Here is a 16,546-nt window from a genome sequence, read left to right as displayed (position 1 = left end):
TAGAGATGTGTCCGTTTTCCATAGAGATGCGTGCCTATTAAAACTTAAAAGATTACTGATGGCGTCAGTGGTGGAATCTTCAAACAAAGCTGTCAGGAATAGAGTACCCAAATCAACCAGCAGCTCCGGCAGGGGTAGTGCTGCAGTAATTAGAGGACGTTCATTGTGCCTACATACGCCTATGTCCACCTTTTCTCTGGTTTAAATCATTGTAGTGTCACTCAATATAATTGGGATGTATTTTTTGCAGTTTGGAGGACAGACCAATCCTGGACAAGTTCACCAGTCATGTGGTGGTGTGGGCAGGAATCTGGCAGGTGAGGAACAGGAAGAGGAAAACCAATGCATATTATGGAGCTGATTTTTAAAGGAAAGTTATAGTTTTAAGACTTGTTAACACCACGTTGCCCCGGTCCGGTCACGTGATGCTGCTCCCCTGTATCAGCCAGCGTGGGGAGAGGAGGGAGCGCTGACAACAAATGGTTCATTGAAGCCAATGGGTGACATTGCCAATTTAGACTTTACTAGCCGTTGTCGGAGCTCTCCCTCCCCTGCAGTGCCATTGGCTGACACAGGGTAGATCATGTGACCAGTGTAAGTATATACTGTACATCTTTCTTACACAGGCTAGTAAGCATAGGTGTTAGGAGAGGGTAGGGGACAGAGTAGCTAGACTTAAGCCCGGAATTACTCTTTAAGCTGAGTTTTTCCATGCACCACCTCGCATGTAGGGTGTGAACAAAGCACATAGAAGACAATTGTTTTCTATGTGCCCCGTACAGGCCGTACACGTGCAGTGGAGTGCAGAAAAGTAAAGCTCAGCAGACATGGTGTAAACAAGCCCTAAAGTATATATAAAGCCCAAACATTTATTTTAGATTATTGATAGAGTGGGGAATGTGAAAAAAAAAAACTGTTATGCCGCGTACACACAACCGTTTTTAATGTCATGGAAAAAACGTTTCTCGACGTGATTCTTGTCAAGCCTGCCTTGCATACACACAATCGTGAACAAAAAATGCTCGAGCAAAGCGCGGTGACGTACAACACATACGACGGCACTATAAAGGGGAAGTTCCATTCGGATGGCGCCACCCTTTGGGCTGCTTTTGCTAATTTTGTGTTAGTAAAAGTTTGGTGAGAGACGATTCGCGCTTTTCAGTCTGTTACAGCGTGACGAATGTGCTATCTCAATTACAAACGCTAGTTTTACCAGTATGAGTGCTCCCGTCTCATAACGTGCTTCTGAGCATGCGCCTTTTTTTCCCGTCGTTAAAGCCTACACACGATGTGAAAAACAACGAGAAAAATTAGAGCATGTTCTAATTTTTTAATGGCCATTTTTCACGATGAGAAAAATGCTCTGGAGCCTACACATGATCGTTTTTAATGACCAATTAAAAAAATTGAATTTTTCTCGTCATGAAAAACGGTTGTGTGTATTCGGCATTCGTTTTTTATTTTGCCATCTGTGGCCCATTGTGCAGAAATACCTTCACCCATAGACACAATAGAAATAAGGGCAAGCCTCTCAGACAGCTGTCGGCAGAAAAATGTGTCCAGATTGGAAGACTTTCTTGGTCACATTTTGGATTTTCCACCATTTTCGGTCCAGGTGACAACGATCACCAGGTAAAACAGAGGCTTTATCTCTGGACACAAACAGTAATACAAACCAGACAAGAGTTCTATCCTTTATATACCCCATACAAAACTAAAACCAATTTAGATACAGTTAATGTTAAAATGATGTTTTCTCCATGGAACTGTATTATATTCTGTGATAGCCTAAGTTGCATATGTGCTAGTCACACGCAGGCTGGCTAGGCACTATGTAGTCCGCCTGCTCCCGCCATCTCAGCGGGAGAGCAGTCCGCAGATCTCCGCTGAGCTGGCGGATGACAAGCTCCTCTCTGCTCACTGAGCGGGGAGGGGCTTGTGCAGCGCCGCTGATTCCTAAGAAGCGATCTGATGAAAATGGACAGCATGTCCGGTTTCATCAGATCTCACCCGATCTGATCCGCCATGGACGGATATGGACGTATCGCCATATGTCTGATTTTGGCGGATCGGGTCGGATGTCAGCGGAAAAGTCTCCGCTGACATCCGACGCTCCATAGGACTGCATGGAGCGGCCATTCAGGTCCGCCGTCAAAACTGACAGGCGGACCTGAACGGTCCGTCCGTGTGAAAGGGGCCTTATAAGGATTCAATAATGACATTAGACATTCTCTTCTCTGTGCAGATTGCCTGAGTCGGCTGGGAGTGAGACCTCTGTTCATCTCCGCTCTAGGACAAGATGAGTTGTCTTGCTCTGCTCTGCAATATTGCTCTCACATGGTGAGTGTTTACTTTGCACTGTCTGCAACGGTTACCCGAGATTGGCTCACACAAATAAGGACTGCTCTAAACACACATACTGCTTATGCATTTTCATAATTTGCTGATTATAATATTGAACTTGTCCTGATTTTTCTGGTCTGGGCATTAAATAATTTCACTCTAATTGCTGACTTCCCACATTGGCTGCTCATTCCACAACTTTTCATGCTGGGAGGAGGTCACATGCTTCCCCATATCTGGAAGCAGTGGGCATTTCAGTACTTCCAGAAGTGAATTGGAGGACACATATTCTTTTCAACCAGTCAGCATTAAACATTCTACTGAAAATGCTTTCCTAACAATTACAGTGTCGATATTTTATATGAAGATTACAAATGTACACTTTTATTTTTTTAGCTAAGCATGCTATAAATGTTTTGGTTGGATAGCAAGATGACATAGAAGGCAGAGATATGAATGCTCTCCAACCTGGTATTACTGTTCATTTGAAAGCACTACAACTATTCTCCTTCTGTTGCAGGACATGCGAGGTGTGGCACGACTGAAGGGTCAGAGTACAGCCACCTACTGTGCGGTGATTAATGGCAGCGGGGAGTTGAGCCTTGGAGTAGGTGATATGGAAATCCATCAGCAGATTACTGAGAAACATGTAAGAATTCTGAGTCATTGTACATTATACATCTGCTGTGGAGAGTATATATATATATATGTTTACAGAGGGGTGGTGAGAAACTGGCAGGATCAGCCAGGTTTTTTAGGTGTTACAGGGGGCCAAATTACACAGGAAAAGCACTGTCATATAACATACTTTAACCACTTAAGCCCCGGACCTTTAGGCAGCTAAATGCCCAGGCCAGGTTTTGCGATTCGGCACTGCGTCGCTTTAACTGACAATTGCGCGGTCGTGCGACGTGTCTTCCAAACAAAATTGACGTCCTTCTTTTCCCACGAATAGAGCTTTCTTTTGGTGGTATTTGATCACCTCTGCGGTTTTATATTTTTTGCGCTATAAACAAAAATAGAGCGACAATTTTGAAAAAAATTCAATATTTTTTACTTTTTGCTATAATAAATATCCCCCAAAAACATATATAACATTTTTTTTCCCCTCAGTTTAGGCCGATACGTATTCTTCTACCTATTTTTGGTAAAAAAAAATCGCAATAAGCGTTTATCTATTGGTTTAAGCAAAATTTATAGCGTTTACAAAATAGGGGATAGTTTTATTGCATTTTTATTTTTTTTACTTCTAATGGCGGCAATCAGCAATTTTTTTCATGACTGCGACATTATGGCGGACACTTCGGACAATTTTGACACATTTTTGGGACCATTGTCATTTTCACAGCAAAAAATGCATTTAAATTGCATTGTTTATTGTGAAAATGACAGTTGCAGTTTGGGAGTTAACCACAAGGGGCGCTGAAGGAGTTATGCTTCACCTAGTGTGTGTTTACAACTGTAGGGGGGTGTGGCTGTAGGTCTGACATAATCGATCGAGTCTCCCTATAAAAGGGCATGACACGATCGATGCAGCTGCCACAGTGAAGCACGGGGAAGCCGTGTTTACATACGACTCTCCCCGTTCTTCAGCTCCGGGGAGCGATCGCGAGGGGGCGGCTAGAAACGAATAGCCGCGCCCTCATCCCGAAACGCTCCCTGAGGCTTACCGACCGCCGCATGTACTGGGGGGGGGGTCCCGATCGGACCCCCGACCCGCGGAAAGGCAGCGACGTGCGGGCACGTCGTTCTGCCTGTCCGTGCCATTTTGCCGACGTATATGTACATGCGGCGGTCGTTAAGCGGTTAATGAAGCAGGATCCATTTGTCTGGGGGTTAACAATCACTTTAAGCCAATCCAGTAGTACTATGCCAGTCAATAAAGAATCTTCAAAAATTAGAAAAAGGGCTTGAATATAACAAAGCTTAAAGGGGTTGTAAAGGTAAAACATTTTTTCCCTAAATAGCTTCCTTTCCTTAGTGCAGTCCTCCTTCACTTACCTCATCCTTCCATTTTGCTTTTAAATGTCCTTATTTCTTCTGAGAAATCCTCACTTCCTGTTCTTCTGTCTGTAACTCCACACAGTAATGCGAGGTGTGGAGAAAGCCTCTTGAGGGGGCGAGCAGGAGTGTCAGGATGCCCACTAACACACAGCTCCTTTCTCTATCTGCAAAGTAGAGAGCGTCCTGACCCTCCTGCTCGCCCCTCCCCCCTCAAGAGGCTTTCTCCACACCAGGGAGAAAGTGTTGCATTACTGTGTGTAGTTACAGACAGAAGAACAGGAAGTGAGGATTTCTCAGAAGAAATTAGGACATTTAAAAGCAAAATGGAAGGATGAGGTAAGTGAAGGAGGACTGCACTAAGGTAAAGGAAGCTATTAAGGGATTTTTTTTTTTTACCTTTACAACCCCTTTAATTTGGCCTAAATCTTTCTGGGTCATGTCAATTTGAGTCATTGTGTATCATTTGGGGCTTTATTATTGCCATACTCCACTAAAGACTTGAGTACTTGAGTTCCCCCATGCTCCTATGTATACACAGACCTGAAGAGAGCATTTGGACATACACTTTAAATAAGAGTAAAAAAATAGAACTGAGAAAAGTAAATATTGAAATAAAACAAAGATCATATGCTTTTAAGGCTGCATTCACACCTAAGCGACAGCCGCGTTCGCGTGTAGCGGCAGATTTGCCGCGAGTACAAATGTTTCAATTTTTTTTTTTTTTTTCCCTAAAAGTATTCCCATTGCTGTCTATGGGAAAACGCGCCTGTCGCGTGAAAAAAAGGGTCCGGGACTTTTTTTCAGGCGACAGGCGTTGCGCGTCTATGAGATGTGAACCATCTCCATAGACAGCAATAGGAATTCTCCCCTCTAGCGGCAGAAGCGTCCCGCATCGGGCGTTTTGTCGCTTAGGTGTGAATGCAGCCTAAATCTACAGTTAAATCAGAAGCGCAATATGTGATACAGGAAGTCAGCTCACTGTACAGCTGTCAGATATTGTCAGAGGGAGATTAGAAGAGAATCTTATTAGATTTGGAAAGATTAAGCTGTTTGCGGGTTCCGGAAAATACAGACAGCTCCACCCCCCACATGACACATGTTGCTAAGACTCTGCTGAGCCTGTTGATGACAGGGAGATCGGAGGGGGATTTTAAGTGAGACATGGAACATGGAAAGAGTGAGGTGAGAGATCATGGCAGGTCAGGAGATCAGAGAAGATGAATCCTGGATTAAGATATTTTGTGGGGCAGGCTGATGTTCCTCTGCCACTCAGAGACAGATGCTATTGTGTCTTCCTGGAGTGTTTACCTGAGCCCAGACACTGACATGTACAATCGCTGGAAAATTCTGTTTGCAGCTATTCAAAGCAATCTACTTTGAAATCTGTAGTCAGATATGAAAGACTTGCTCACACGCACACATACTGCAGGTTGGACTCAATGGGTTGATTTACTAAACCCGAAACACGCAAACTCTGGCGCAGTTCTGCATAAAAACCAATGAGGTTCCAGGTTTTATTGTAAAAGCTTAATTGAACAAAGTGAAGTTAGAAGCTGATTGGCTATCATGTAGCTGCACCAGATTGTTCACTCTCCAGTTTAAATAAATCAACTCTAATGGTCTTTTTCTGCTCTGCATTCATTCATACATGATTATATATATTCTTTTTTAAATTCAAGCAGTGTATGTACTTGAATTTTACCTGGTATCAGTCCCTTGCAATCACTGTGCAGCAGAACTCGGGCGAGAGTGGGAGAGGGAGAAGCAGCACAAGAAGCCAGTCACTTGTGCTGCAATGCAAGGGGCATACTGAGAGGAGGCGAGAGTAGAGTGACAGACATGAGCTCATAAGTCAGCTTTTTCTCCTTTTACTATACAGTCACAGGCTGGGACAGGGACAAGACCTTTAAATTACTTAAATACATCAGATAATCTGTCCTGCGTGACAGCTTGTCTCTATTTATTAATATTTATTTATTTATTTATTAAAATGCTTATAAAACAATAGCGCAGTCTTACACACGTGCCTCGATGCGCTGGCGGGATAAAAACAGAACAGAAAAGGGGCAAAAACTACATCGACCAAACAAGTGACAATAAAACAATAACAATCAGCGAATAGGAAAATATAAAACATACAAAGTTAAATATATAACATTTTTGAGCTATTAGAATACTTAATATTTAAGTCACCCCGAAAGCCTGGATATATAGCCATGTTTTTAACAATCTCCTAAACTTTAGGAGATCATTTTCCAGTCTTATATGGAGGGGCAAGGAGTTCCAGAACTGAGCTCCTTGAACTTCCAGGGTCCTCCCACCACATTTGTTTTTAGCAAATTTGGGGATGTTCAACAAAGCCAAATTCTCAGACCGCAGCGATCTGGTAGGCACATGTCTGATGAATTTTTCTCTGAGATAGCCCGGTTCAAAACCATGGATGGCCTTATGCACAAGACACCCCATCTTGAACTGAGCCCGTTGTGCCACGGGCAGCCAGTGTAAGGCTTGTAGGGATGGAGTGATGTGATCGTACCGGCCCACGCCCGTGAGTAGCCTGGCAGCCGCATTCTGCACCAGCTGAAGCTGGTGCAAGATGTTCTTAGACACACCCATATACAGGGCATTGCAATAATCAAGTCGACTACCAACCATTGCATTGACCATAGAGATTTTGTCAGAGTCCTCGATAAAGCGAAACGTAGATCTCAGGAGTCTCAAGTAGAAGTGGCATACACTTACCACTTGATTCACCTGGCTACGCAATGCCAACTTAGAATCAAGGATAACCCCCAGGTCCCTGACCTTAGACACTGGTACCGGACTCGGTTTAACCACTTAAGCCCCGGACCAATATGCAGCCTAAAGACCCAAGGTGTTTTTACAGTTCGGGACTGCGTCGCTTTAACAGACAATTGCGCGGTCGTGCGACGTGGCTCCCAAACAAAATTGGCGTCCTTTTTTCCCCACAAATAGAGCTTTCTTTTGGTGGTATTTGATCACATCTGCGGTTTTTAGTTTTTGCGCTATAAACAAAAATAGAGCGACAATTTTGAAAAAAATGCAATATTTTTTACTTTTTGCTGTAATAAATATCCCCCAAAAACATATATAAAAAAATTTTTTTTACTCAGTTTAGGCCGATACGTATTCTTCTACCTATTTTTGGTAAAAAAAATCGCAATAAGCGTTTATCGATTGGTTTGCGCAAAATGTATAGTGTTTACAAAATAGGGGATAGTTTTATTGCATTTTTATTAATTTTTTTTTTTTTACTACTAATGGCGGCGATCAGCAATTTTTTTCGTGACTGCGACATTATGGCGGACACTTCGGACAATTTTGACACATTTTTGGGACCATTGTCATTTTCACAGCAAAAAATGCATTTAAATTGCATTCTTTATTGTGAAAATGACAGTTGCAGTTTGGGAGTTAACCACAGGTGGCGCTGTAGGAGTTAGGGTGCACCTAGTATGTGTTTACAACTGTTTGGGGGTGTGGCTGTAGGAATGACGTCATCGATCGTGTCTTCCCTATAAAGGGAATGACGCGATCGATGCGCCGCCATAGTGAAGGACGGGGAAGCCGTGTTTACACACGGCTCTCCCCGTTCTTCAGCTCCGGGGAGCGATCGCGACGGAGCGGCTATAAACAAATAGCCGCGCCGTGGTCCCGGATCGCTCCCCGAGCGGACCCGACCTCCGCATGTAGCGGGGGGGGTCCCGATCGGACCCCCCACCCGCTAATAGGCGAGGACGTACGTGTACGCCCATGTGCCTGTACGTGCCATATTGTGGACGTATATGTACATGCGGGGGTCGGGAACTGGTTAAAGGAGTCTGGCCAGTCGGGCATCTTACTAGGGCAATCATGGTTACTGAAGATCATAGTTTCAGTTTTGGAGCCATTAAGCTTGAGGTAATTGGCTCCCATCCAGGTTCTAATCTCCTCCAAACAAGAGGCAAGATCAACTTGCCTCTCGTTGGTCCTGGGAAGGCGGAAGTATATCTGGGTGTGGTCTGCGTAGGCGTGGAAGAGAAGGTTATGGCGGCGTATGATGTACAACAATGGTCTCATGTAGATATTAAACAGGATGGGCAATAGTGCCGAACTCTGAGGGACCCCACAGGAGAGAGAACTATCAGCAGAGTAATACGGTCTCAGTCTTACCCGCTGAACTCTCTCCTGCAGAAAAGAGGCCATCCATGCTATACTACTGTATGAATGAAACATTTTGTTTTAAATAACTGATTTAAAAAAAATGCATGAGATAAAAATCAGACATCGGTCGCTACCTGACAAAACTGCATAGACAGAAATACACCGCTCCTAAAGTGCCCCTATCCATTGAAATCAATGGGAATCCCTGCCGAAGCGCCGGCAAAGCGTTGCTGCGGCACCACTTTTTGGGCGCTTTTAACCATTTTTCTGCTGCTAGCGGGGGTTAAAAGCGCCCTGCTAGCGGCCGAAAAGCAACGCTTAAACGACAGTAAAGCACAGCTAAAAATAGCGCCCCAGTGCCTCAATGTGTAAATGCCCTTACTGTCGGTTTCTTGTCAGAAGCGATGAATACTTGACATATGCTCTATCCCTTCCTTATATTATCCAAAACAAAATTGAAGTTTTGGGCTGGAGTTTTCCTCTAGCAGTTCACTTGTTTTCTTTGTTTGGAATTACAATTTAGACCCCAAGTCCTTCTCTCTTTTCCCAGGTATCTCAGTTTGCAGACAGTTTACGCCAGTCCTGCCTGGTATGCCTAGACGGAAATGTACCTGTATCTACTATACAGTATGTGTGTGAGATTGCACGGCAGAACCGAGTGCCAGGTCAGTGTGCCAGCAAAGTGTTTTAACTTCAGCCTAATGCTGCCAGCCACAGTGAACCTTGTACATTTCTGCTGTATGGATTCATCATTAATGCTTTGTGCCACTTTATTCTATTCTTAACCACTTTAGCTCATGTACCATCTTAGGGACCAGAGCAGTTTTTACATCACCATTATAGGCCTTTTTATTTGGTGATAACTATTTAATAGGTAACAACAATAGACAGCAATGTGATAATAAAAATGTATGTTTTCCTTTTTTTTTAGAAATCTACTTTTTTTTAGAAACCGTAGGCTTACTTTTGACAAAAATTACTTTATTTTCTGTGGAATCTATTGACAAAATAAAAAATAATTTCTAGATCACTGTTAGTCATAACAAGTACATTTCCTGTAAATAAAAAGTATACATTTTATTCTATAACTTGTCAAGTTTAAAATTAAATCTAAATGATGTTTAGTACAAAACAAAACTATTTGCAAATGGAAAAAATAGGCAGTTTTGCACATTTTCTTTTAAAGCGCAGCCACAATCACAGACAGAAGAATCCTCACAAAGGTCATACCTTACAGTCAGTAGGATGTGCCCCTTGTGGTAATCACTCTTCTGTTAGCGAAAATCTTCCTCCATCCATGCACCGTCCCACCCCGTGTCATGTAAACATCCCTGTCCACTGCCTATTGTAGCTTAAGGGAAAGTGGTTGGCGGGTGGGCAAAAGTGTGGCTCAACTGCATATTTTTGCCGCCTCCCAACAGCACGCTAAATGAAGCCTGATGCCCCGTACACACGCTCAGGATTTCCAACAGGAAAAAGTCTGCTGGGAATCCTGACGGGAAAAAAGAGAGCTGGTTTTCTTTTTTTTGCCGGCGGGTTTGGCAATTTTCCCATCTGAAAAACTGCGAGCGGAGCATACACACGGCCGGGATTCCCGGCCAAAAGCTCTCCTTGCGGTTTTCCCGTCGGAAAACCTGGTCGTGTGTACAGGGCATGACAGTGTATGGCCAGCTTTAGATACACTTTACAGGTAGGTCTACACTAAGTGTAAATAAAAAGTATATGTATAAAGCTGATTTAGTAAAGCTAAAACAACTGTACAAATGTCCGTTAATGGTAAGATCAACCCTCTGTGAAAAGAAAGATCTTAATTCAAAAATAAAGTCTTGTGAAGAAATAATGCAGATAGGATCCAACACCTTCTAAAGTGAAAATATATTTCCCAAAAAGTGCTCCAAGGTCAGCCACCACCTCCCAGTGAAGTGAACACTCACCAGAGACAATGGCTGCCATTACAACAGCATACACACTTGTATCTTTAAGTCAGACATCTACTGGAAGCATAAGGATTGCGCCCAATATCCACATCCAGGGGCATTTCTCAGTAGGGTCAAACTAGGGTAAACAAAGCTCACATAATAATCTGATAGTGTAGAAGTTTAATGTGAATGCATGAACATATAAAATCAAAGGTAAAAAACACAAACTTCTTACATAGAAAGCTTGTCTTAATGACAAGAGGGCACTTATGTTCAAATTTCTAAATCACCATAGACCCCATGTTTTGTTTCTCCAGGAGACCCACCTGGTGGGCAACAAGATCCTAGCGTTACACAGATCATGGGTACAATAAGCCTTTCATGCTACCTACTTAGGTTATTCTCTAGGTGTAGCTATCCTCTTAAATAAGTCACTGGCATATACATTTCTGCATGCTATTAATGATCCTTCAGGGATGTATATTATTTTACTGATAGAAATCAAGGCAATGGTCCTTGCTTTTGTTAATGTATAGGTCCCTCCCCCTTTCAATCAGCAGGTCCTGTACACCATTATGATAAATTGACCCCCTTGACTTTCTCCCAGTTATATATGGTTGGGGACTTTAACTCCACTATGGATGCACAGCTTGATTCCTCCAATCCCCTGAGAGCATACACTCCATATTTGCACCACTGGGCCCAGGCCTTTGAATATACTTAAATCTGGCATTGAAAAAACCTAGGGATCAGGGCTTATTCCTGTTTCTCCTCTACACACAAATCTGATTTAGTATTTGGTAATCTACCCTCTGGCCTGTCCGATCATGCCCCTCTGGAGCTCTGTGTCACACTAAAGGACGCCAGACATTCTAGTTGTTGGCATTTAGCGCTTAAATTGCTAGAGGACCTCAAAGTTGGGGACCTGGTCTCTCCCAAGATAACACAGTACTGGGAACTTAACGAGGCTTCGGCTTCGGCTTCATATCCGGTGGTATGGGATGCTTTTAAAGCGCATAACCGTGGAGAATACATCTCTGCAATCAAGGTGGTCAGGTCCGAGCTCTTCTCGCAGATACAGCAGCTGGAAGATAAAGTGAAGGCAGCTGCGACCTTTTCTGAGTCCCCAACTCCGGACAACTTCTGGTCTTCGTCTTCTGGCGCAAATGAGGGGTAAATTGCCTCTCCATTTGGCTTCTCCCACACATCTTGATCTGCGCTCCTTGGTCGGTAGGGTCTTTGAGTCCGGGGACAAGAATGGGAAAATGTTAGCAAACCTGGTAGCAGAGACTAGAACCGAAACTGTGATTTCGACTATCAGATGTACGGACAATAACCTCACTTCTGACCCCGCTAGCATACTACAGGAATTTACAAATTATTTTGGCAAACTATATGAACCTGTCCCAGGCCCATCTGATGCTGCCATTCAGGAATTTCTAGATGCCCTGGATTTGCCTATACTCACAGCGGAGGAGGCTACGCTTCTCGACTGGGCCATTACGACAGATGAAAGTGAAGCAGCAATTCATTCCTTCCCTGCTTAAGAAATGCCAGGCCCTGATGGTATCCCAGGGGAATGGTATAGGATGTAGGCATCTACATTTGCGCCTAAGCTTCATAGCCTATACTCTGAGTGTATAGAACATATGACCTTGCCCCCTTCTATGCATCAGGCTCATATTGTATTAATTCCCAAACCAGGAAAAGACCAGTCCAATTGTTTCTCATACAGGCCTATCTCCCTATTAAACTATGATTCAACAATTCTAATTCTAACCAATTTAGTTAGACCAAACTGGTTTCATGCTCGGGAGTTCAACTGATCCAAATATACGTAGGGTATTCACCCATCTACAATTGCCCCCGGTTGACTCTACCTCCAGAGTCTTTGCTGCGCTTGATATTGAGAAGGCCTTTGACTCTGTGGCTTGGTCTTACATATTTACTATTCTGGAACGTATGGGTTTTGGCCCTGAGTTTCTTAACTGAGTCCAGCTTCTATATTCCTCTCCAACAGCCCAGATCAAATTGGGAGGCGAGCCCCTAAAACCTTTTCTGATTGGGAGGGGTACCAGACAGGGCTGCCCACTGTCTCCTGCCCTCTTCGCTATAGTGATGGAGCCGGTGGCAGTGGCCTTGGAGTGGCTACTGTAGGTAGCTGGTATTCGAGTGGGAACTTTGGAAGATAAAAGTGGCCATGTATGCCGATGCCCTCATACTTTTTTTAAATGACCTGGGGCCTTCCCATAAGGAGGCTCTACATATTCTCTCAGATTTCTCCAAATTCTCCAGATTTGGGCATATTCGTGTTCAACACAATTACAACAAAAGAGAACACATAGAACCAACAAAAACTCTTGTGCCCGACTGGCACTAACTGACAGTACACTCCAAAAGTCACTTTAGGTTTCCTAAAGAAAGTATGGGTTTATCTACCCCGGGTCTAAAATTAGGGCTATACAAGAGGCAAAAACAGCATGTCGCTAGATGTCAAGTTACCATGATCCTCATGTTTGCTCTCACTGTTGCTGGGAACAGGGGGGGGGGGGGGTTTAGCTGGAAAATGCCTGTTGCTATGCAGTCCCACGAAATCTGCCTTTGAAACCACCTAGGATTCTGACATCATCTCCCTCTAATGCTCCTGGGAAATGTGTGTCATAATTTCCCAGGATGCAGTGCGCTGTCCAATTATCACTCCCCATCCAAGACTTCCAGGAAGTAAGTGCTTGTAGGCTTCACAATGCCCACAAGCAAAATGACAACGGTGTAGACATAGTTTTATAAACTATCTTTTTTGAATATCTATGCGGATCGGCAGCGGATTGTAAAACAGTAAGTGACCGGATTTATATTATAAAAACGCAGGATGAAAGGACATACATTTAAAAAATGCTAATTGTGGTTGGAACTCCGCTTTAATGCAAAAAATACATTAAGATAAAAAACTTTCTGACTTTACAACCTCTTTAAGCTAAGAGTACTGCTTGTATGTGAAAGCTGCCCCCCACTTTTAATGATTACATCACAGCGCAGAGAAACCTTTGTTATTTAGGTCTACACTAAGACTGGCCATAAACATACATACATAGATTCACAAAGAGTTAGGCCGGCTTATCTACAGATAAGCCGACCTAACTCTGAATCTAAGCCGACCTATGTTTAAGTGTATGCTCAAACAGAGATACACTTAAATATCTAAGATAGGACGGCTTACGCCGTTCTATCTTAGATTGCAATGTTTCTTTTGGCCGCTAGATGGCGCTTCCATTGCGGCCGGCGTAGATTATTTAAATGAGGGCATACGCCGATTCACGACCGAACGCAAACGTACGCCAGGCCTACGCCGTCGAATTACGTTGTTTCCGTAAGGGATAGGCTGCCTAAAGTTAGAGCTATGCTCTAGTGGCCTAGCCAATGTTAAGTATGGCCGCCGTTCCCGCCGCAAATTTCGAAATGTTAACGTCGTTTGCGTAAGTCGTCCGCGAATCGGGAGTTACGTCGTTTACATCCGTGTCAAAATCAATAGGCCCGTACGGCCTACTTAGCCGCAATGCGCACTGGGAAATGTAGTCGCCCGGCGCATGCACAGTGTAAAAAAACGTCAAAAAACGTGAGGTCAAGCCTCATTTCCATACTACACGCCCCCCTCCCAGTCATTTGAATTAGGCACCCTTACGCCCGCTCGTTTTAGGCTACGCCGCCGAAAATTTGAAGGTAAGTGGTTTGAGAATCACTACTAGCCTAAATAATTTACGGCGGAGTAGCCTAAAAAGACTAGGCTAGGCCGTCCTAATTTTAGGCGCCCCTACGTGAATCTACCTAATAGATTTATTTTGTTTAGCCTGCAGGCTTATCAAGGGAGATCTGAAAGACTCCTCTTTTCATGCTAAGCAGCATAGCATAGGCTGAGGAACTTTCACTGCCCCCTATTGTACCTAGACAGCCATAGCACCTGCAGCTGTCTAGATAGCCAAACCTTGAATTCATATGATTGAATGTGGTCATTGTTTAGCCAATGATTTTCCACCTGTCTCCCTTGAGTTTTTATTCAAAGTTTGCCGAGCCAGGTGGTGCCAACAGGACCAGACACCCATGGCTTAAATTCTGGCCAATTCATCAGGATTGTATGGCATGATTTAGATAAAAAGATGGATTTAGATACACTTTGCATTGAGGTCTATACTTGGATAAAAAGGTTAAAAATAAAAATAAATGTATAAATAAAAATCCAGAGGCGGACTTGATGAACCACTTGGTCTTTTCCTGCCTTCATTTTTCTTTTATGAATCAGCCTTTTATGGCCAACTGAAGGAACACATCAGTGCCTGACCTTCTAAATAAACTTCTGGAAGAATGGTCAAACATTCCCATAGACACACTCCTAAGCCTTGTGGACAGCCTTCCCTGAAGAGTTGAAGCTGTTATAGCTGCAAAGGGTGGGCCAACTCAATATTGAACCCTATGGACGAACACTGGGGTGTCATTGAAGCTCATGTGCTTGTAAAGGCAGGTGGCCCAATACTTTTGGTAATATAGTGTATGTATTTCATCTGTGTGTGTGTGTGTGTGTGTGTGTGTGTGTGTGTGTGTGTGTGTGTGTGTGTGTGTGTGTATATAGCTGTTTGTCTGGAGTTCAGCTTTAAATTATTTAAATGTGAATCAAGCACCATTACTTTGTTCTCTTTATTTCTTTGACAGTTTGCTATGAGCCTACAGATGTAGCTAAGGCAGCTAAACCCTTCACATCTGACAGCTGGACAGCCTTAACCTACATCTCACCGAACCTTAAGGAGCTCATTTCCATCAACAGGACATTAGGTCATTCAGTGAACTTCGGTAAATTCACAGATAATGGTGACACACCTGAGCCAATTTTTCATAAATGCAAACAGAATTGATCTCTCATTAAACTGAAAACCGTGCTCTACTGCATTGTGCAGTGCTGTCCAGTTAGAACTGGGCTGGAAGCAGGTCACCAAGCGGTATTTTGAAACTGCCCTAGGCCAACCATATGTGGAGAAAAGTTCTTTCCTGCAATCATGGGTTGCAGGAAAGAAATGTGTTTGAATCCCCCATCAAGAGACAGACAGTGTAAGCCCTGGTTCACATTGATGCAATTTGGCATGCGATTTGACATGTGAAATCGCATGCCAAATCGGCGGCAATTGACGGCAATGGCAGCATCCGAATTGGTGCGGCGCTGCACCGATTCCAAAAGTAGTTTCTGTACTACTTTTGGCGATTACGGGTTGCGATTTTCATTGACATTTGTGCAGAAACCCACACAGATGTCTCTGAAATCATCCCCGAAGTTCAACTGAACATGCACGATTTTACTCCCACTGTCAGTGTGAACCAGGGCTTGATGCAGGAATCCTTCCTGTTGGGCCATTGTCTTCTGCCGGAGGGAGAGGAGTGGGGCAGGTGAAGCTTGGAGCTATAGCAGCCACTAGGGATAAGCGCAGGTAAAACTTGGCATGCTGGTTGCACCTAGGTTGATCGATCGATCAACTTGGTACATTCAGCTTGCCCATACATGGTTCAAATCTTGGTTAGTTCAGCAGGAAGATGCGAACCATGTATGACCTGCCTTATAGAGAAGTGAGGTCCCTAACATTTCATGCTGTCCGTCTGTATTTGATCACCTCTGCGGGTTTTATTTTTTGCGCTATAAACAAAAAAAGCAATGACGATTTAAAAAAAAAAATTTTTTTACTTTACGTTATAAAACACATCCAATTAAAAAATTAAAAAAATCGAATTTCTTCATAAATTTAGGCCAATATATATATACTGCTACATATTTTTGGTAAAAAAAACGCAACAAGTGTATAAGTGCAAAAGTTATAGCGTCTACAATCGATGAGATAGATTTATGGACTTTTTATTTTTATTAATAGTAATGGCGGTGATCAGCGTTTTATTTTATTTTTTTAGCGGGACTGCGACATTGTGCTGGACAAATCTGACACTAAGTGGACCAGTGACACCAATACAGTGATCAGTGCTTAAAAAAATGCACTGTCGCTGTACTAATGACACTGGCAGGGAAGGGGTTACCATCAGGGGCAATCAAAGGGTTAATTGTGTTCCCTGGGAGTGCTATCGAACTG

At 43.4% G+C, this 16,546-nt stretch overlaps 1 protein-coding gene across 5 annotated transcripts in view; it reads left to right on the top strand.

The window, feature by feature from the left end:
• Window positions 1-16,546, top strand: part of LOC120932901 (pseudouridine-metabolizing bifunctional protein C1861.05-like) — a 63,414-nt gene that overhangs the window by 42,991 nt on the left and 3,877 nt on the right. For 4 of the 5 annotated variants that reach the window (XM_040345735.1, XM_040345734.1, XM_040345732.1 and 1 more), the window contains exons 12-16: window positions 251-317; window positions 2,246-2,340; window positions 2,864-2,992; window positions 9,062-9,176; window positions 15,132-15,269. In XM_040345735.1, coding sequence (XP_040201669.1) covers window positions 251-317; window positions 2,246-2,340; window positions 2,864-2,992; window positions 9,062-9,176; window positions 15,132-15,269 — 544 coding nt within the window. The remainder of the gene's footprint in view (window positions 1-250; window positions 318-2,245; window positions 2,341-2,863; window positions 2,993-9,061; window positions 9,177-15,131; window positions 15,270-16,546) is intronic. The other variant, XM_040345736.1, reaches the window with a different exon arrangement.

Source organism: Rana temporaria, chromosome 3, assembly GCF_905171775.1.
Source record: "Rana temporaria chromosome 3, aRanTem1.1, whole genome shotgun sequence".
NCBI lineage: Eukaryota > Metazoa > Chordata > Amphibia > Anura > Ranidae > Rana > Rana temporaria.
Note: the sequence above shows the minus strand (reverse complement) of the source record. Positions and strands in the feature narration are given on the sequence as shown.